Source organism: Saccopteryx bilineata, chromosome 12, assembly GCF_036850765.1.
Source record: "Saccopteryx bilineata isolate mSacBil1 chromosome 12, mSacBil1_pri_phased_curated, whole genome shotgun sequence".
Taxonomy (NCBI): Eukaryota; Metazoa; Chordata; class Mammalia; order Chiroptera; family Emballonuridae; genus Saccopteryx; species Saccopteryx bilineata.
This window is the reverse complement of record NC_089501.1, coordinates 54,548,369-54,571,263: the sequence shown is the minus strand read 5'-3', so window position 1 is coordinate 54,571,263 and position 22,895 is coordinate 54,548,369. Positions and strand designations below refer to the sequence as shown.

At 41.2% G+C, this 22,895-nt stretch overlaps 1 protein-coding gene across 2 annotated transcripts in view; it reads right to left on the bottom strand.

The window, feature by feature from the left end:
- PACRG (parkin coregulated) overlaps positions 1-22,895 on the bottom strand; it is a 459,081-nt gene that overhangs the window by 378,166 nt on the left and 58,020 nt on the right. For both annotated transcript variants that reach the window (XM_066248027.1, XM_066248028.1), the window contains exon 2: positions 19,284-19,418. In XM_066248027.1, the coding sequence (XP_066104124.1) occupies positions 19,284-19,418 (135 nt within the window). The remainder of the gene's footprint in view (positions 1-19,283; positions 19,419-22,895) is intronic.

Genomic DNA, 22,895 nt, shown 5'->3' with positions numbered 1-22,895 from the left:
TCACAAAGGAAAGGCATATTTGCATATGCTCATACAATATTTATGTTGAAATATACAAAACACAGTCATTCATGACCCCTTAATTAGTATAAGAACTTAATTAAAACATAACTTGTTAATTTCTTAATGTTGGGTTATAACTTTGACAATGAGTTTTTGTTAATTATAGGTCCTGAAAGCACACCATTTATTTGGTTGTTTACATAATAGTTTCTCTTCAACACTTTCTTCTTTTGGATAACATTACATTTTGAAAAGTGAAAGCCATTCAGTAAGGACAATTATGTAAAAAATATAGACAATATTACCACATGGCCTCTACTATGTGCATTATTGTTAAAGGAATCTCCCCTGAACAGCCCAGAAAATTGTACCCTATCCCTTCATGATAACCTCTATCACCCTACTGTTTTCTTTGTAACATCACCACTTGCCAGACTCCATGTCCACTGGTTTTGTTGGTGGTCCTGTGCTACATTGGAAGCTCTATGAAGACAAAGAATTTGTCTGCTTTATTCATTGCAGAGCAGTGCCTGGCACAGTCGGCTGTAATTGAATAAAGAGCTGCTCCTTACTAAGTTGCAGGGACACCAATTAAGATGGCATGCAATTAAATACAGCACATACATAAGAATATAATTTCAATATGAATCAGATACTAGAATTGAAGGAAATGGATTCTATGTAACAGCTATAAGTAATATCCAGGGAGTCGGTCCCAGACAGGTCCTGAAAGGATTACAAACTACATTCCATAAGAAAACAGAAAAATAAACGGCTATCCAAAAGTTGAAAAATAAAATTTAAAATATGTACAAGATAACCATCCTCACTCATAGCTACCGAGTAGATGAAATTCAAACTGTTATCAAACAAGACAAAAATGTTAAATATGCCTGACCAGGCGGTGGCGCAGTGGATAGAACATTGGGCTGGGATGTGGAGGACCCAGGTTCGAGACCCTGAGGTCGCCAGCTTGAGTGCGGGCTCATTTGGTTTGAGCAAAGCTCACCAGCTTGGACCCAAGGTCGCTGGCTTGAGCAAGGGGTTACTCGGTTTGCTGAAGGCCCCGGTCAGGCACATATGAGAAAGCAATCAACGAACACTAAGGTATTGCAAGAAAAACTAATGATTGATGCTTCTCATCTCTCTCCATGCCTGTCTGTCCCTATCTATTTCTCTCTCTGACTCTCTGTCTCTGTAAAAATAAATAAATAAATAAATAAATAAATAAAAAATGTTAAATATAGTAACGTAATACATTAAATGAAACATCAGCTTTAGAATATTTATTAGTGACATGCGAGGGGTCCCGGCAGGTGAAAGTTCAATAGTACCCTGCCGCAGTCCACCTTCACAGGGGGGCATGTGAAAACCGATGCCTGTCTCACTCAGCACTGAGGCCGAAACAGGGGGACCTGGTCGTCCCAGAGAAGGGCAGTGACCCATGAGGAAAGGGTCCGAGGCAAGACCCAAAATGGTATGTTTGGAAATCCACACACACACAGTTTTCTGATGTATGAAGCACAAGACAGCAAACGATGAGGAAAAAAAAAGGTGATTGTTTAAGAAGCCAAATAGTGACGCTTTACGTTAAAAAACATGCAAAATTTCTGACCAAAACGTTACAATGCTAGCATATTCCATAGAAGATGTACTCATTGGATATAGAGCTTACTATTTCTGAACAGTGACCTGAATTCTAGTATTACTACTGACCAGACCAAATAGCACTGGAGATATCGCAACTAACCGGTTGCATTTTCCTTGCCCCGCGAGTCCAGTCCCATCACGAGAGGCTGAGTTTCTTCTTCATAAAATGGGCCGTCTGCTAAATTGCTGCTTGAGCTTTGAAGCCAGTCCCATTGTTGGTTTATTAAATGTAATAAGTTACAATAATGAAGTGCTAAAATTATAACTCACACAGGCAGAGTAAGCTAGAGATTCCCAAATAGAATTATAAAAATCGTCACTTTTATATTTTTTGACTTGTGGTTTTAATATTACCAGTCTAATGCACTAGTGCTTCTCATTCTTTCATTTAAAATGTATAAAGAAAAATGCAAAAGAGCCACCTTTTTGTGCATATACAAATATATCATCATCCGGGCAAGTCTTCAAAAATATAAATAATAAAATTAAAGGGAGTCTTTTTTTTGGAGGGTGAGTAAAAAAACCTAAAATTTATTCAATCTAGTCTTATCTTTTGCTGATTTAAAAAAAATGATTGATATTTAGTAAAATTTTATATAGCTTAAAGGAAATGGAAAGCATTTTTTTTTTCAATAGATGGTGAATGCTTCTCAGAGACTCACTATTACCAGATTTTAATAATAAAAAAGTAAAGGTCTTCTTAGGGTCACCCACACACCTTAATTATCTGGTGAAATTTTATAGAATGAACATTGAAACCTTCAGTACTGAAGCAGGAACAAGATACCTCTAGGCACAGACACGTACGCACACACAACACACACAAACAAGAACTGCGAGTGGGCATTACATCTTGTCTTTTCCTTGTGATCTGCCCAAACCCAAATTTTATTGTCTATAAGAGATTTAATTCATGATTACACACACACACTCATACCCTCACACAATATCATACAATACACATTTGCTGATTACATTTGTCTATACAAAAGGACTTCCATGAGAAACACAAAGAACATTTTCAACCATTGACTTTTTTTACACGGAAAAATTTTAGAATTGATCTTAACAATGGAGTAAGATCGTATCTCAAGGTAGCTCTCTTTTTCTAAACAAAGATATTAAGCTAATTAAGGAAATGAGATTACAGATTGACCTCTGGTCAATATGACCAAAGGAGTTTTACATTCTGGAGAAAGAGTTACAAAAATATTTAACCATTCTCAAAAGCCAGAAAGGCAAAGACCAAATTCTCAGGTAGTGAGCGGTGGGCGGGTGGGGGATCCGGGTCCTGATTCACGTACCACTTAGTTCTGAGCCGGGGCCCATGGACAGACACACCCACTGGACAACACGCCACGGGGATGTTTCCACATCCCAGAGTGCCCGGGAGGCCAAGGAGAGGAGGACCCCCAAGTGGGAAGCTCCCTGTTAAAATGTCAAGCAGAACAACTGAGGATAAGAAATCGTCGTCAGACTCAAAACACCCCAGGAAGTACAGAGAACAGATGAATGCGAAAGAAACTTCAATTAAATATATTTAAAATATATAACCTGATAAAGACAGGAAGAGAAAACATAAAGCAAAAAGACCTTATGGGAAAAAAAAGAATAAGTAGATCTTTTTAAGAAACAAAAAATAAATTCTAGAATGGACAGTTATTGTATAACCATACATAGGTTAGCTAGTAGATTAAACCTAACTGAATTATTACATTGGAAAACAGGTTTGAGGAAATCACCTAGAAAGAAACACAGTGAGTTAAAGAGATAGGAAATAAGGAAAATAAAAAAAAGAGAGAGACTGAGAGTTTGAAGGCTATAATGAGAAAGGCCAGCTTGTATTGAATAGGGACTCCAGAAGCCTTCACTTTGAAATCAGATTGATTCTAAACAGAATAAATCTTTAAAATTTATACCAAGGTAAAAACATGACTATGGAATATATTTCAAAATAGAGAGTGGATTTTAGAGTCAGTGACATCTCATTGATATTCGAGATTGCATAATATACAGGTATATATACGCATGTGAATCCATCACCTCAGGGCCATTTTAAAGGTAAAATTTACTATTTCTTTATGTACTAACAAACAGACTAAAGTAGAAGAAAAGCCATTCACTACAATTTATACAAATATATAAACTGGTAAAAATGTTATGGTCTCTCCATTTTAAAAAATTTATCTACAGAAAGTATTTGAGGCAGATCATAAAAATAGCAAATGCGTAACAGATCCTAAACACAGGATTCAGAATTTATGGTTTATGCAAGAGAAAGCAATCTATTTTAGAACTTGACGTGTACTCTTTGGACCCTTTTTAGTTTCTTTGTTGAATAGGGATCTATTCTAGTCAAGAAGCTGCTCAAGATTAGAGCCCTTATTACCCGGGCTTTGGGGCCCACTGCTGGCATTACTCATGACAGAAGCAGATGAGTCACTGTTGCCTAGGTGTTGATGAGATCACATTAGTTCCCTCTAATGGAACACAGTCCAATAAGGGACTAAACTAAATTGGACTCAGCTGATTTCAACAGCATCTGGACAAGAGTCTCTGACGGTGTTTCTCAACATACCACACAATGACTTCTGAAGATACAGAAAAAGAGGAAAACTCAACATGCAGCTGAAAACCAGGTATAGTGATGAATGTACAGGCAGAAGCGAAGGACTTTTTTTCGGATACCAAGGCCAATGGAACCGGCTAGAAAACCCCCACGATGCCTGGGAACCCGTTCTGCAACTGGAGGCGCCCATCCAGAAGTCAGTGGGTGGCTTGGGCAGCCCTCCTGCCATGGCTGCCGCCTGGTCAGAAACGTAAGGTGTGGAGCAAACTCAGAGGGGGGGGGGGGCAGTAGGCACGGGCACCATCCCTTTATCACCAACTGTATGGAAGTTGATTTTTAAGAAAAAGTGCTATTTACTTCCCCATTCCCATCTCCACCGATATCACTCCTCCATCGCCGAATCTCAGAAAGGGCTGACCTGGAAGTAGGTTCACAGACCCCGGGGAGCACATGGCGTCGCATCTGGTAAACAAGGGCACTCGACAAGCAGAATGTTGTAGATAAGGACAAAGAAAGAACCACATACGAGAGCATCCTAGGGGCTGTGGAGTTTCATCTCCTCCATCTTAGTACCGTGTTTTCCCGAAAATAAGACACTGTCTTATATTAATTTTTGCTCAGGTCTTATGCTCAGGGGACATCTTATTTTTTCCGTGAACAAGAATTCACAGGTATTGTAGAACCAAAAAAATCAACATTTATTATTATACTGTAGTCATGTCATCACAAACATTAGCATTACCAGCCAAACTCGGAATTCATCAAGAATTTCTTTGTGACTCTATTTCCACATACAACAATCTACCCTGTTTCCCTGAAAATAAGACAGTATGTTATATTAATTTTTGCTCCTAAAGACACACTATTTCTAAGCTTGAAAAAAATTGAACTAGGTCTTATTTTCGGGGAAACAGGGTATCAGATGTCACAGAATGTCCCGTTGTAGGCCAAGAGGCCAGTACCTGGTGAAGCATGTTCATACCAGACACTGAGTATGAGCTAGGAGCTGGGAAGCCTACCTAAATATAGCTGATGAGAAGAGCTCACCTGTTCCCAAGCAAAGAGTTAGTGAGGTCAAGCACTACCCCGTGCTCTGTGTCTTGGTGAACATCAGTTCCAGACTGAGATAAAACCAAAGATATACAGTTATATGTGGGTTTCATAAACATCACCATAAAAAAAAAGGAAATAGAATATCATCTTATAGACTTGATAGTAAGAAAGGCCCTTTAAATTCACTTCTGCAGAAATCATTGATTTTTAGCAATAGGCACACTCAAGGATTCAAGAAGCCAACCTTTATAAAAGAAGAGAAGTCCTTATTGTGATACAGGTTGAGGCAAAAGAAAAGGAGGTTTTATCCTTAGGGAATAATCAGACATGTTTGCAAGACATTATATATGGATGTGTATATATGTGTTATATGTCATACAATGACATTGATAATAGTATTGCTTACAATAGCAAAATATTGAATAAAAACATAAATATCCAACTATAGGAGATTGGTTAAATTATTGAACACTAAAGAGTCTCAAAATGGTTTTTAAAGTACATATCCATTGACATGGAAAGATAATTATGACTTGTGATTAATTAAAAAACAAACAAAGTATGAGTAAAATGTTTCTTAAAATTTGCATACACACACAGACTTGTATGTGCAGTGAAAGAAAGGGCCTGAAACTTAACACCAACAAATGAATAAGGGTTATCTTATCTTAGGGCTGTGGGATTACGTGGGGGCTAGAAAACCCCCACGATGCCTGGGAACCCGTTCTGCAACTGGAGGCGCCCATCCAGAAGTCAGTGGGTGGCTGACTTCCTTATCTGAGTTATAAAATACAGATAAAAAAATTGAAATATTTTTGATGATAAACTTGCCTGTACAGTAATTTTTAAGCCAATGTGGAATAATATCATTGAAGAAATGAACAATATAAGACTTGCAAGGCTAAATATAGCAATGAAAGTAAAATTTGAATCAAAGCAATAAAAATAGATACTAACGAAAACATAAAATATAAGAAAGCTCTACTACAAGTTTTTTAAAAAATGAACCGAGAGCCTGACCAGGCAGTGGCACAGTGGATAGAGCTTTGGACTGGGATGCGGAGGACCCAGGTTCAAAACCCTGAGGTCGCTGGCTTGAGTGCAGGCTCATCTGGGTTGAGCAAGGCTCACCAGCTTGAGCCCAAGGTCGCTGGCTTGAGCAAGGGGTTACTTGGTGTGCTCTAGCGCCCCCCCCCCCGTCAAGGCACATGAGAAAGCAATCAATGAACAACTAAGGTGCCACAACAAAAAATTGATGCTTCTCATCTCGCTCCTTCCTGTCTGTCTGTCCCTCTTTGTGTGTCTCTCTATCTCTGTCACACACACACACAAAAATTAATAGAGATAAAAACATTGAGTGAGACAATGATAGAAAAAATAATAGGATAAAATATGTTGATAGTCTACATATAATATTTATTCTTTTTTTTTTTTTTTTTTTTTTTTTTGCATTTTTCTGAAGCTGGAAACAGGGAGAGACAGTCAGACAGACTCCCGCATGCGCCCGACCGGGATCCACCCGGCACGCCCACCAGGGGCGACGCTCTGTCCACCAGGGGGCGATGCTCTGCCCATCCTGGGTGTTGCCATGTTGCGACCCTCCTGGGTGTCGCCATGTTGCGACCAGAGCCACTCTAGCGCCTGGGGCAGAGGCCACAGAGCCATCCCCAGCGCCCGGGCCATCTTTGCTCCAATGGAGCCTTGGCTGCGGGAGGGGAAGAGAGAGACAGAGAGGAAGGCGCGGCGGAGGGGTGGAGAAGCAAATGGGCGCTTCTCCTATGTGCCCTGGCCGGGAATCGAACCCGGGTCCTCCGCACACTAGGTATAATATTTATTCTAAGAGGGAATATAGAAGAGTGGTGACAAAAATAATAATCTATGACATTACAGAAGAAAACTTTCCTCATTTGAGTGAAAGTTTCAAGTAAGGAGACAAAATAAGCTGATTATATTAAAAAATCAATGAAAAGAAAAAAAATATACATAGAAGCAACTTTTAATTATGCAATAATAGTGCAATTACCCAGACTGTCAAAATAAGCAAGAAGCAAGCACAAACAGATCAAAGAGATGAAAATTAGACTGGTCTTAATCTCTCAGCGACCATATGGTAGACTACAGCAATGCTAAATGTTCAGAGATTTATTTGTAGGGAAACGGTTCTAATTTAAGCATGTTAATTTTGATCAAATCATGATTCATATATGAAAGTTGAAAAAAATATAACGTATATTTTTAAGAAATTCAAGAATTCAGAAACAGTCAACCCATGTACCTGTTATCTATATAAAACATACACACACACACACACACACACAACTGCTCAATGATATACATGGATATAGAAAGATGATTCTAAATAAGAACTCAAGAAATGGAAATGTATGGCTTGAAGGTTTTGTAGATTTTTCTTTATTCAGACTGAAACACAATCTTTGAAATTCTGTAGGATTATTTGTTGTGATATATCTTAGACTGAGGGCTGAGATTTGGTTAATAATGATTCTGTCAATGGGCTTTTTCCATTTGTATACTTTTTTTTAAGTATCAAGAAATGTGTTTCATATTTAATGTCTTCTTCTTACTATCTGTTGCTATTCTCCACAAATATATAAACACCATGCTCACAGTGAAAGACCGGCTGCTGCGGCTGGCCCCGCAGCATCCGCACGCTAAGGAGAAGCTGTGGGTGACCGGACTAACACTGAGCCGTACAGAGACACGTACTTGCACGAATCTTCTCCAAAGGCTATGGAGACTTTAAAATGCATATTAATGACTACTGGAAATCTTAAAATGCATATTAAACTAGGGCTGTCTTTTTTGTTGTTGCTGCAGTTAAGTCTGGAAAAAACTATTAATAATGAATACTCCCCTGCAGTTATGTCCATTATTAATCTCTTATCCAAATTCGTCCTTGAATGTTCCTCTGAGCTCCTTAAAAATAACCGCACGAGCCATAATTTCAACAAACAGACATGTAGAAGAAAGGCTGACCTGAAGCATCAACACTGTGTAACTAAAAGTTGTTAGCGCAAGGTGAATATTATCTTCTGTATAAATTTTATCCTATTTCTAAATGTTCTATAGTAATCATCTATGTATTACTATAAAACTTTAAATCAGAAAATTTAATAAGTGCCTACAATTTTTTATATCATATACTGACAATTTTTTTAAAAGTATTGTATACACCACTACACCACATTCTTGGCTACGCAAAAAGAAGAAGACAGAGAAATGCTTTGAAAAATAGTAACAGTGACATCCAGTGCATGGAGGAATGATAAATAATTTATTCCATCTACTTTTCAAAATTTTATTTTATAAAATAAACATGCATATATTTTGTATTCAGAGTAAAATCTTAACGATACAGATAAAAATTTTATATATATATATATATTTATATGAATTTAACTGATTACCCACCTATAGTAGTTTTCCATAAAACTTTGAAGGTCAGGATAACCTTCTTTGTGCTAAAAGTAAAATTTAATTTCCTAAAATCGTTGCCTTGACTAGTGATTAAAATTGATATTTTTCCTTAACCTAGTACTTAGCTTTTACCGAAAAGGAGAAAACGTGGCTCCCACCGCAGGGGCTGGACACTCACTGCGCTCCTCGACGCCTCACATGGAAAGGCACTTGGACCACTCCAAATAAAAACATCAAGCGGACACCGATTTTTTTCTTTTCTTTTTTTTTCACTATCTGATCCCCTTTGTCAAAGAACTTTTGATCTCGCAAGTGCTCCGGTAGAGAAAAGGGATGTGTGCTCAGTGCTCAGATAGAGAGGAACTGTTCATTCAAACACTTGCTAGATCAGAACCGGAGAGTCCCTCTCCAGACCGACGGGAGCCATCACCCAAGTCCGGTTTCCGTTCCCACGCGGAGTATCCGGACAAGCCGCGACAGACCTGTTCCGAGTGAAGATCAGAGTACCGATACCCCTGACTGGACAACATCTGAGTGGGGGACCAAACCAGGTCTTCGTGGATTAGGAGGTGACAATAAGGTGTCTTAGCGGTGGCACCCTAAAGCCACCAAGGCTGCTCCTCCCGTTCCGCAGCGGGGACTTGACTGAAGAAGTGGGAGTGATTTGTTCTTGCTCCAGTTTTCCGGGGACCAGGGATCTGAGACTTACAGCCCGGCCCATTTCCCCGGGACCTCGGGGACTGTGAATTGCCATCAACCGGTGCCTACCAAATCATGTCAGAGAGCGGCGGTCGACCTTTCTCTCCAATCTGTGCACTTTCCGGGAGTTATAAATCAGTTGACTTTCAAGCTCGATGGGATGGCATATGCCCTCGCTTGAAGAACAGATGGAGGCTTGGGGGAAAATTGTTTCTGCAGGCTTGCTACAAGCAGCGGCGCTCCATAAAAGTGAACCATTTGCACTAATTTCTCACATAAATTACGTAGGCAGCGGGGAGCGCCAGCCCATTCAGCAGAAAATCTTTCATCCGGCTCTCAGAGGTCATCTGACCCATTGAAATTAAAGTTATGTCTTGATGCATGCTTGTATTGTCATGCCGCACACTTCTGAGACGCAGCGATTTGCGTCCAATAAAAGAACGGACTTACTGAGTTATGCGATCCGCTCCTAAGAAAAACGCACAACGGCACACTGATGGCCAGAGGGTCATTTTTTTTTTCAAGACTTCAAGAATAAACTCTTGTCTAATAATTAATCACAAAGGAATTAATAGCATAAACAAAAATCAGGTAAGTTGTCACTTTTCTTGTAAAATTTACCTTACACATTCTACAAAGGCTTGTTGTCCAAACTTAGGCTTTGGTCATTAACAAAAGAAATACAATTCCAAGGGACATTTATGTTTCTTCATGTGAAACAAATCATTCAACTCTTTTGTAAATTTTCCTTCAAGATTTAAAAAATGGTATTGGATTTACTTGGGAGGGATAATAATCTCAATTTTTTTGAATTCTCAAGATATTGAAACATTAAGAAACTCAAGGAACCAAAGGACTAAAATATTAATGGAAAATTATAGAATTTTGAGAAGAGTATCCTGAGGGTTAATGGCCCAGGTATGATATCACAGTGTGATTACTTTAAATTAAATAGCATTTATAAACAATGAGCTATCATGTTTGGGGGCTGGTTTTAATTGTAAGAAAATTAGAGCTCATTTAATAATAATTATACTCAGTGACTTTTCCTGGTAGAAAATTATCAGTTATATCAACGAGAATAAACCACCTTGGTGGGTTTTTTTATAGTTCATGATAACAATGCTGATGAGAACTGAAATAGAGGAGAACACACCGGAGAAGAAAGCTGATTAAAACCACACGGGTATTGGCAATTTGGAAGGCAACACAGAACTCAAGGCGAGGTCCAGCCACCTTCAGTAGAAGTTTTTAAAACCACTTTAAGCATCCCCTTGATTTTTGTCCAGCATTTTGTCTATTTGTGTGTTAGAGCTGGATGTATATTTTTAGTCATTTAGAAAGAGAAACAAACATGTCATTTTGAAATGTAAGGGATTTAAGAAATAGGTCGTCATTGGTAGAGCATGTACGAATACCATCGGGAGCCTTTTCGTGGTAGAAGTTCAACCCACTGAAACGACCGTCTGTGACTCTGGACTGTGTGCAAACCACGCTGCTGGTATATTCATCTTCCCGTTTGTTACTGGAAGACTTGGTCTCTGTGCCTAGCTCCTAATTGATAGCTATTCTTTGAAGTATTCTGGAGCATCTCAAATCTAGTTATTTCAGTCATGATGAAACAACCTTTCTTAGAGCCCCCAGTTAAGAAGAGCCACATCAGTCATCCAGTGCCTGGTCGTCACAGATGCAGTGAGGGCCAGAGAGCGAGGGATATGGTCCATGATGCCGTGTCCGGAGAAGTAAAGGCTGAGGACGATCAGCACCAGGAGGCGGACATCCATTCAGCACACATCACTGGGCACCTACTCTGGGTGGGGCTGCTCTCGGCACCGGGAGAAATGGACGAACAGGCCCGGGAGACAGACAGCATGTCAAGCAGCGCCCTTTTTATTAACCTCGACATCCGCACCATCGCAGGACTCTACCTGGTTTATATTTTTCTTATAATATTCTAACTGCAAAACGGCTTAATATCTTTCAGCAATAAACTGGGGTATAAATATAGAAATGAATAAATCTATATAACCCACTGGTAAAAAAAAATGGAAAAGTGTGTATTTAGTTACCTGATTAATATTAATTTCCAACGTCACTGGTTAATAGAAAAACAAAGTCTTGTCGTCCAAGTTGTAATCAATAAGTAACTGTATTGTCGACACAATAGGCTCAGGTGTGTAGGTTAACGGTGGGGTTGCGCACATCTCCTGAAGGCCAGTGAGGAGGATCTGTGCCTGGAGGTGAAGAGAGGCCCTCTGACGTCTACTCTCACCCGCCTACATGCATCCATTCTGAATTTAGTGATTTCCTTTCAATACTATTGTAAAAACCATTGACATGCAAATAAAGGATAACAAACCAAGAGTGCAGAATGCTCGCCACAACATGGGGGCCTAAAGGAGGGATTACAAGGTGCAGAGAGAAGAATCTGATCTAGAGGAGGGATTACAGGGAGCTGAGAGGAGAATCTGATCTAGAGGAGGGATTACAGGGAGTTTAGAGGAGGGATTACAGGGAGCTGAGAGGAGAATCTGATCTAGAGGAGGGATTACAGGGAGTTTAGAGGAGGGATTACAGGGAGCTGAGAGGAGAATCTGATCTAGAGGAGGGATTACAGGGAGCTGAGAAGAGAATCTGATCTAGAGGAGGGATTACAGGGAGCTGAGAGGAGAATCTGATCTAGAGGAGGGATTACAGGGAGCTGAGAGGAGAATCTGATCTAGAGGAGGGAGCTGAGAGGAGAATCTGATCTAGATGAGGGATTACAGGGTGTAGAGAGGAGAATCTGATCTAGAGGAGGGATTACAGGGAGTTTAGAGGAGGGATTACAGGGAGCTGAGAGGAGAATCTGATCTAGAGGAGGGATTACAGGGTGCAGAGAAGAGAATCTGATCTAGAGGAGGGATTACAGGGAGCTGAGAGGAGAATCTGATCTAGAGGAGGGAGCTGAGAGGAGAATCTGATCTAGAGGAGGGATTACAGGGTGCAGAGAAGAATCTGATCTAGAGGAGGGATTACAGGGAGTTTAGAGGAGGGATTACAGGGTGCAGAGAGGAGAATCTGATCTAGAGGAGGGATTACAGGGAGCTGAGAGGAGAATCTGATCTAGAGGAGGGATTACAGGGAGCTGAGAGGAGAATCTGATCTAGAGGAGGGATTACAGGGAGTTTAGAGGAGGGATTACAGGGAGCTGAGAGGAGAATCTGATCTAGAGGAGGGATTACAGGGAGCTGAGAGGAGAATCTGATCTAGAGGAGGGATTACAGGGTGCAGAGAGGAGAATCTGATCTAGAGGAGGGATTACAGGGTGTAGAGAGGAGAATCTGAGGCAAAGGCAGGAGGCCACGTGGAGCTTCTCCCTTGTTGATAAAATGTGAAGATGTAGTTGCCCTTGGAACGGGGTTGGTACTGTATCCTCATTTGGCTGGAGAGTGAGGGGGCCCCTGTCTTTTAACCAACCCTCTCAAACATCCAGGGCATCCTTATCTCATTACTTAGAGACTTGGTGGGAAGTAAGACTCTCTTCATGCAGGGCACGTTCTGTCACATGGCATGACATCATGGGCAGATGGAGCGAGGTGATTTCTAGCAATATTGACCACATCAAAAGGCTTATAAAGTGAAAGAATTCAGAGACATTTTACTGTAGTTGCAGCTGTTTTGATCTCCAAAATAAATAAATGGTTTATAATGCTGTTTAGTTATTTTTAAAATCCAGCATGACTATGATAATTTTCTCCAACTCTTTCTCTCAAGGTCTGTATAGAAGTGGTTATTTAAAAATAACTTGTGTTCCGGTACTATTTTTAAACAATGGGATTTATAATAGAAACAGAATCAGAATTTATAATAAAAATGCTCATTTACACAGTGCCTGTGATTCATACTTGTGCTTCTCATTAGCTGTGTAGGTAACGATGACAATTTCTCAAGTTCCTTTGGGTGACCACAGCACATGACCTCAGATTCCTGCTCAAAAAAAAAACACTCAGGTTGACTCCTGGCTCCCTTCTCCAGAACTGACCCTGGAAAAGCAAGAGGGGGAACATGGGTTCCCTGAAGTAATAAGAGGAGGAAAAGAAGGAGTAAGGGGAAGTCAGAGGAGGCAGGGACAGGAAGAGGCCGAGAGGACAAACAGAAAGAAGAGGCAAGGGGAGAGGAGGAGGAAACGGGGCCTGACTGGGAAGAGGGAGTGGAGGCGAGGACGTCCCCAAGTGACAGCATCTGACTTCGTACACCTGGTACTCACGGACAGAGCACCATGAGGGCTACGGGTCATCACCTGCAGGTGGACACCACTGAAAATGATATCAGAGAGTTACTCGACTCCCGTGGCAGAGAAGTAGCCAGTGAAGACCTCATGGACCTAGAGACAGATGACAGCATTTAGGGAAGAAAACAGGGACCTAGAAACTCCAGAACTGGAAACAGGTTCTTCAAAAGAGTCAGCTGATGCTTTTTGTCTCACTGGACCAGGAATGGCAAAGTTAGAGGAGCAAGATCCCGACACAGAGAGGTTCACCAAAGTTTCCCGTGCAGGTACCGAAGGCCCGAGATGATACAGGACTGTTTGTGATGAGAAAAGGAAAAGCTCTGTACAATCCTCCCTGATGCCGACTTCCACAAACGGACCCCAGCCGCGGAATCAAACCCTGACTCTCAACACCAGTCCCGAACTCTCCAACGAGTCCGTCACCTTCTGCATCGCCCAAGACTGGTTAGGGTTGTATTTGAAAATGTTTAAGTATTTATGAGCAGAGAAAGGAAAAAATAAATATATTACTGTTAAGAAAAACATCTAAGTGGCAATTAATAGGTAATTGTACCTATTCCAACTTACATACAATTTCAACTTAAGAACAACCCCACAGAACCTATCTCATTCGTAACCCTGGGACTGCCTTTGGTTTACAGAAAAGCAGTGTAACTCCCGCATAATTTCGTATTTCCCTACAATTCATGCTTTAAGGCAGGGGTCCCCAAACTACGGCCAGCGGGCCACATGCGGCCCCCTGAGGCCATTTATCCAGCCCCCACTGCACTTCCGGAAGGGGCACCTCTTTCATTGGTGGTCAGTGAGAGGAGCACATTGACCATCTCATTAGCCAAAAGCAGGCCCATAGTTCCCATTGAAATACTGGTCAGTTTGTTGATTTAAATTTACTTGTTCTTCATTTTAAATATTGTATTTGTTCCCGTTTTGTTTTTTTACTTTAAAATAAGATATGTGCAGTGTGCATAGGGATTTGTTCATAGTTTTTTCTTATAGTCAGGCCCTCCAACGGTCTGAGGGACAGTGAACTGGCCCCCTGTGTAAAAAGTTTGGGGACCCCTGCTTTAAGGTGCATATAAAAACTCCACTCCTGGGAAGGGCCACCTTCTACACCGATGCTTCCCTTCACCCCCGACTGCGGGCAGAAGAGGTGGGGACAGCGCAGGGAAAACTTTGCAAGATTGTGTGACATTCCTTCTCCCTCCAGAATGCCCACAGGGAAGACCCACTTCCACACTCCTCAGTGTCCTTGTCACATTACAGGAGTACAGGAAATTGGGGATAAAAAGGGAAATGTAAGATGAGGAAACTCAAACAGTTTTTAAATGTCCACTGCTCCTGCTGATGATCAGCTTCGTAAGGTGTCAGGATGGCTGTCAGCGCCGCCATTTCTGTCCCCTGCACTCTGGGCGGGGAGACTGTTAGTGCCGCCATTTCTGTCCCCTGCACTCTGGGCGGGGAGACTACCGCCCACGGAACAGGCACGTTTCCTGCGAGGTCGGAGAGCCGGAGGAACGCAGACAAGGGGGCAGACTGAACATTGTAAAGTAACTACGGTGCGTTTTCATGACTTTCCCCATTGCCAATCACGAGTTCCTTGCTATCTATAGAAGATGAATATTTAAAAATAAAAGCGTATGGCAGAGTTTGCCTGGTGGGTTTCATATTCTAGGTCAGACCCATCCATCTTGCCGCTGATGAGAACAGAGGAAATTCCCCTACAGATGGGTCATGTAACTCTTCCACATTTACCAAGGACTGGAAGCATAGACAGCCATGACACAAAGGCCCAGCCAGGTCAGTTCATCTGAACAGCCATTTGCACATAGCTAGAGTCATCTATCCAGATAGCCGGTTCAGGCATTTAAAAACAAGAAAAAAAAAAAAAAATCCACTGCCATTATCTTAATCTAGAGCAGCACTGTCTAATATGGTAACCATGTGGCCATTTAAATTAAAATTAATTAAAATTAAAATTTCAGTTCCTCAAGTCTCACTGGGCACATTTCAAGTGCTTAATGGCCACATATGGTTAGCCGTGATGTATGAAGTGCAGATGGGGTTTCCACCGTGGCAGAAAGCTGCACCACGCGCCACTCCGATCGGCAGAGACACCGCGAGGAACAGGCCAGCCGGCGCCGCTCGTGGGGGTCGGCCTGCCCTGTGGTTCGGCGGATAAAATAAATGACCACTCCTGCGCGCACTAAACCGTGATGTGGGTTCAGGATGTGGGTCTAAACCTAAAAGTGCAAGGACGTCGACCATCTCTGAGTCTCATTCCTGCTTTCTGACTCCACTGGGTCATAGAAGACACAACTATGGAGTCTTGTGACTTCAAGACTCTGTGGTGACTGCTGACAGGGCGGTGATCGGCCAGCGCCTCCAGAACGAGGAGGGAGGGATTTGACATCTTGGGCGGGGTCTCCCCTCAGCGCTTCACGGACGGGACGGAGCCCGGAGGCTGGCCTGCCTTCGACGTGGTTCGGGGCCGTGACGGCTGGGCTCTTCAGAGTCACGGGCCTCCTCACCCCTGAATTCACTAATACCCCGTTTCCGGCCCTTGGTGTCCTGGGGGTATCACAAGGAGTATGGAGAAGCGACCAGGAGTATTTGGGGGGAAGCACAGCTACTGTGGAGTCTACGATGAGGGCCATACTATGACATGAATGGAGACACGTGTCTGGCCAGGCACCTCCACTCTGTCCGCATGGGAAGCGCAGCACAGGAATTCGGGAATTAGGGTGTGACTGTGTGCATGGTGCGCGTGTGTGTGTGTGTGTGTGGGGGGGGTGTATTGGGGGGACCCTTCTTCCGTCAACATCCAAGACCCTTTCCCTTAAAGCAGAGTCCTATGCTCCTACCAAGTACCTGGCTGTCACCACAGTGAACGTGCCAAGGAATAAATAGCAGTATGAAGCCTATACCTAATTATGTTAATGTTTTATTCTCAGTATTAAAATAACACAGTGGAAATGTGTTTAGCAAAGGCTTCAAAGAGAGAGCCCTACGGGTTAGAGCAGTGGTGGTCAACCTGGTCCCTACCGCCCCCTAGTGGCTGCTCCAGCTTTCATGGTGGGCAGTAGTGGAGCAACCAAAGTATAAATAAAAAGATAGATGTAACTATAGTAAGTTGTGTTATAAAGATTTATTCGGCCAAACTTAGCGAAAATCCGACATAAAGTACTTGGTAAGTAACGATTATTATATGCTTTAACTTGCTGTAACTCTGCTTTATAAATTTTGTAAAGTAAAGTTACTTCCCTACTGTATAACTCACCATGACTGTGGAACCGGTGGGCGGTTAGAAAATGTTACTACTCACAGATATACAAAAGTGGGCGGTAGGTATAAGAAGATTGACTACCCCTGGGTTATAGGATGAGATGTTTCTTTAAATGTACGTTATTATTCTACCAGTGGCAGCAAATAAATTGCTTCCTCTTTGTTCTCAAGTTTCAGATTGCTGAGTCAGGACTATAGTCAACAGTAGCTTAAAAGGATTAATATAGCTATAAAAAAGAAAAGCAGTTTATACTCCTGACTGCTGGGTTATCAAAGATAAAGCAAAATGATTCATCATACATTATTTTCAAGATGAATTTTTTCTAGTCTCTTGACATTTCTAAAAGTTACTCATAAGATTATTTGAACAGGTCAAAAAAATCTATGAATTCATTCTTATTGATATGATTTTTATGTGCTCTAATTACTTAAAAGACCAAATCCACTCACTTTTTATAAAGAAATATGAAATATTCTTTTTACTCAAAAGGAGTCAGGTTTTAAGAACCTGCACTGTATTATCTTGTATGAAACAGCAACTAGACAAACAAACTTAAAATCTATATGTAACATAGATAAATAAACCTCAAAATCACAGCCAAGTGTTGGGAATATGTACTTGTCTAAGACTAAAACATCTTAATTAATTATACTCCTGCAATTTTTTTTCTTATTATATGCACATTTTCACACAACAAATTTCACACTGTAATAGAGACAATTAAAAGCATGAGAATAACGTTCTTCATTGTCCTAACGATTTACAACAAAATTCAGTAACAACAGCCCCTTCAGATTTCTCTTGCCAAAGAATCTGTAATCTTTCTAAGTTTTATAACTGAGTATCAGCTGTCCGCTCAAGAAATGCTCGATAATTATATGAAAACGCTTAAAGATACACTAGAAATAATGCAAACAATTCTTTCAGTTTTTCGATAAAGAAAGAAAGAGGGTAATTTGGGGGGGGGGACAGAGAGACAGACAGACAGGAAGAGAGAGACTAGAAGCATCAATTCTTCATTGCGGCACCTTAGTTGTACATTGATTGCTTTCTCATACGCGTCCTGACGGGGGGCTACAGCAGACTGAGTGACCCCCTTGCTCAAGCCAGTGAACTTCGGCACAAGCTGGTGAGCCTTGCTCAAACCAGGTGAGCCCGCACTCAAGCTGGCAACCTCAGGGTTTTGAACCTCGGTCCCCTGCGTCCTAGTCTGAGGCTCTATCCACTGCGCCACCACCTACCTGGTCAGGCAAGAGGGTAATTTTAACGAATCTTTCTTAGATACTTTCATGAACTCTTCAATTTGATCATTTTTATCTTTCAATGTAAATGTATCTGTTAGTAATTACCAACATATTCTATGTTCACCTCCAGACACTACTGTGATAGTTTTAGGTCAATGGGTCAATGCTTAATTTAAATGATAATTGGCCAAAAAAAAATCCTTAACCTGATGTGATACTCACAAGTGTGCCACACTTTTTTGTTTCTAGGAGGAGGAGCCCTTTCAGCTGATACATATCACCCAAAACCAAGTCGTTGTTAACAAAAATAATTAAGTAGCAGAAGCTGGTTAGAGACCAGCTTTCATTTTTCAAATTAAATGTAACAACCTTCTCCGGTTAAGTGACTGGCAAGTTTTTACAAACAACATCAGGGAGCCTTTTTCCAAAGAAACACAGCCACATTAGAATGGAGCCATAAGGCGATACATTTATTTTGAAGCCAATTAACCTTTTGTCAGAGAGGTGCCGGGGCTGTAATGGTTTTGGCGGCTGAGGTCATCTGCTCCCAGGGCCCGTGTCTGGCGAAGGTGCCTGCTGCAGACAGAGGAGGGGACCTTGCCCGAGAACCTGCCCCCTTTCTTATTCCACTCTACTCATCTGGGGGTCAGACGGGCCTGACCTGCCCGTTTAGGGAACTAAAGCTTCCGTTTGGAAGTGTCCTGCAGGAAGGTGAAACCGGGGGGAGATAAATGTCGCTGGGTGTCCGTACCCAGCCCCCGAGCCCACCGTTTGATGGGCGGCCTGGAAAACAGGCTGGGCTGCCCGGCTCTCATGAGCACAGGGACGGACTGGGCACCAGACAATTCTCTGAGCTGAAGCCACTCTGTCCTTGCCTTTTGTGCGGGCTATAATTTAATTGTCAGTGCAGGTGGACAGCTGGCACAGGGGGGCTTCCTCTGAGAGCTCACCCACCACCTTCCATGTGCTGAGAGATGGCTCGGGTTGATTGACTTGTCTGCCCAGGGTGCTTGCCGGGCACGCGTCACACAGGCGAGCATGGCTGGCGGCCCCAGCTGCGCCCGGACTTACCTTCCACGCTATTTTGTTTCCTTTCGAGTCATGCTCAAGGGCAATGGGGAAGTCGCCCCGCTCGTAGAATTTTCGAAAGGCTGTGGGCTTGGTTGGTCTTTCTTTAAACGCTCCTGCAGCAGGGGGACCTCTCACCTTCAGAGGGAACAGAAGAGAAACCAGGTTTAAAAACCAATGGAAGCACACACAGTGATAAGTCTGGTTTTCCTCAAGTACTGGTCAGCATAAACGAGTCTGAATGACAAAGACCAAGTTACTAACAATGGACAACAAAAATCTCACCAATTCACACCTTTGGAGAAGAAAATCATTTTGTAATCACTACGTGTCTGTATTTCAGGCTACTTTAGAAAGCATTCCTAGAAAATGCCATTTTAAAATATCACTTTATAAAGTAGAAAAGCTTAAACATAAGTTTAAAAAAATTTTTTAATAAAGTCATAGAAGTTCAAAGTGTTAAAACTTCAAGTGTCCTAATTGCAAATTCTAACCTCAGATCTGATTTTACTTGGCGGAATACTGAAGTGATAAATTTAAAATATCTCCCTTATTCTACATACATAAAATGGTAGAGTATTTTCTCATGTTAAGAATATTAATAACAAAAAATAAACATTAATAACAAAACTGCAAAAATTTGATATTCAATTCACTAAAGATAAATGACATTTTTAAAAAAGAAAAATGGTAATCTACTATGTGTATAGCACACATTTGATAATATTAATTTATTGATATAGAAAATAACACTAGAATAGATTACATGAGAATCTTTCATCCCCCAAATTGAGATATTTATTAAAGAAGAAATATTTTCTATTGAGTTACTCACATTGAGTACATCTTTTAAATGTACATTATTTATTGGTACATATAAACTAATTCATTAGGTTACAAAATTCAAAGTGATTAGTGTGCTTTGCAGAAAATTAAAGTTCCTTACATAAAGCCTAAAGTCCCTGCTTAAGAAAAGAGGTAAGTACTAATCACTCATTACTTTAATAAAAACATGATTACACTTTTAAGTGTTAATATGGACACAATAGCCAATAATGTATGTAGTATTGCAATATTTTAAGTTATGTTAACTTTTAATATTTCCTTGAAAAACTTTAATTTAAAAAATTATTGATGGATTTTAGAGAGGGGGCAGGGGACAGAGGGAAACATTGATTTATTGCTCCACCCATTTGTGCATTTGCTGGTTAATCCTTGTATGTGCCCTGACCGGGGATCGAACCTGCAACCTTGGTGTATGGGGATGACACTTTACCCAACTGAGCTCCCCAGCCAGGGCTAAAAACTTCGATTCTAACATAGAAATTTATAAAACATATGCCGGATCATAAGTCTATCAGATCATGACAAATATATCTTATCGAACGGACATCTGAGGGCTAACACTAGGCACTGAATGGGTTATTGAGAACTCTCGCAGGAAGCTGGCTAATTCCGGAGTGCGGTTGTGGAGGGAGGCAACCCGAAGGCATGCATGGGTGTGTGGGTTTCTCCCGCCAGACAGCACATCATTCCCAGCACGCAGTTACACAAGTGACGGCCACTCTGGGCAACCGGGAAGCCCGGTTTCCTCTTACTCATTGACAATGCGAGATTTCTTCTGATATTAAGAGTTATTAGACAACTTTTTCAGCTAAATTCATTTGATGATTGAATAACAGCACGTATACAACTCCTCTGTGCAGAGCTCTGAGTTGGAGGCTGAGTAAGGAGGACATTCTCAACTGCACTCACACAACGGAAACTGGACAGCTTTGATTCCTGGACTTCCGCAAGTCGTGGACCAGTCGATCTTGAATCACATTTTGGGGAACTGATAAAGAATTGACAACTCTTTATTTTTCCAAGAAGTTACATTTTAAAAAAATACCATCTCTCATCATGTTACCATTTTAATACCCCCAAACGTGGTAGAACATAGTCTAAAAAATGAAAACTTACCCACATTAAATCAATGTGCATATATATTTACAGAAAGTTAACAGTGCATTAGTGCATGTGTGTAAAAACTGTTATTGGATAGTACTGAATAGTGGTCAGAAGATATGTCATTTCTATGTTTTTTAATTAAACTTTTTGTGGATAAAAAATGTGGTATCTATACAATATTATTCAGTCATAATAAAGAAGGAAATCCATCTGCAACAACATAAATGAACCTAGAGATATTGCGCTAAGTGAAATAAGTCAGACAAAAAGACAAGTAGTGTGTGATCTCACTTATAGTGGCAACTGAAAAAAACCACAACTCATAGACACAGAGTCTAACGGTGGTTGCCAGGGGCTGGGGAGGCAGTGGCATCTACTGACTGTTCTCATTTGCTTTGTGACCTTCCTGATTCTTGGATTGCTGACTGATTTTCTGTTGAAACTTGAGTATTGGTCTATTTTGTAACTGGGTCTGAAGCCTTCTGTTTTAGCTGGTTTACTCTGACATCACTCGGACAGACATTTGGGGGGGTACCATCTCATTACGGCCAGTTTGGTGTAGAGGTCCCGGCCCCCTGCCCGACCTCTGCTGACCCCCGCAGAGAGAGATCCTCATTGAATGGGTGAAGGTTGGGCTGCAGCACCCCTAGGGCGCCCACTGACAGCCCCCCCAAGTGGGAGGAATGCCCAGTTCCTGCTCCCCTTCCCAAAACACACACAGAGGGGGTGACCTCATTTCTGCTGGGAAGCAGTCCAGTTCCTGACTCCATGACAAAACCTTTGACACCGACTCAGCAGGAAGGGGGAAGAGTCTGTCATTACTGCTGGCTGGAGTGGCAGTGCAGCCCCCCCATGTAATCCTCACTGACACTGTAGGTGATGAGGGCCCCCTTACTGCTCTAGGAGAGATGAGAGACCCAATTCCCCCCTTAAAAATGCAGCTACAACCATTATTTAGATTTGTGTACTCACCATCTGCTAAGCACCATTTTGATATTTTCTAGACACTAAATTATTAATATTTATGTTGCTTCCCACTTGTTTAACTGAAATGAAATTTGTTTGAGATGATCCGTCTTTCTCTCTGTTCTTTGTTTTATCTTAACATAAATTTATTTTTTCCTTTTATTTCTTATTCTAAATATACTCCAATCTTCTCAACACTAAAAGTTCTAACTGTCCACACTTTTCAAGGAACGAACACATTTCTCTTTAAGAAGCCTACAGGTTGTTCCTTAGTTGTTTAGATAACTTATCCATAGCAGGTGAGAACTGTTAATACAGCAGGGACATTACCTAATTCTATGCAGATGGTCTGCTGTGCTCGCATTCCTGATGAGATATATTTTTTGTGTTCCAAATACAAATGGATCACTTAAACCTTATAGGAGGACCTAGTATTTTTAAAAATATTTTACACATAATCCATTCCAATATTCCAAGCAATTCTAAAACTCTATACATAAAAAATCCAGTGAAATAGAATTGATCTCTGGAAAGCTAATAAAGACATTATTACTGGAAGTCATAAAGGAGGCAGTGACCCGACTAAATAACTCTAAACACAAGCAAGAAGCCTGTTAAGAATCTTACGGAGGTCCCACGTTTGCAGAACTACTGTAAATTTTAACGTCTTAAGAATTTTACTCCACTTTACTGTGATAA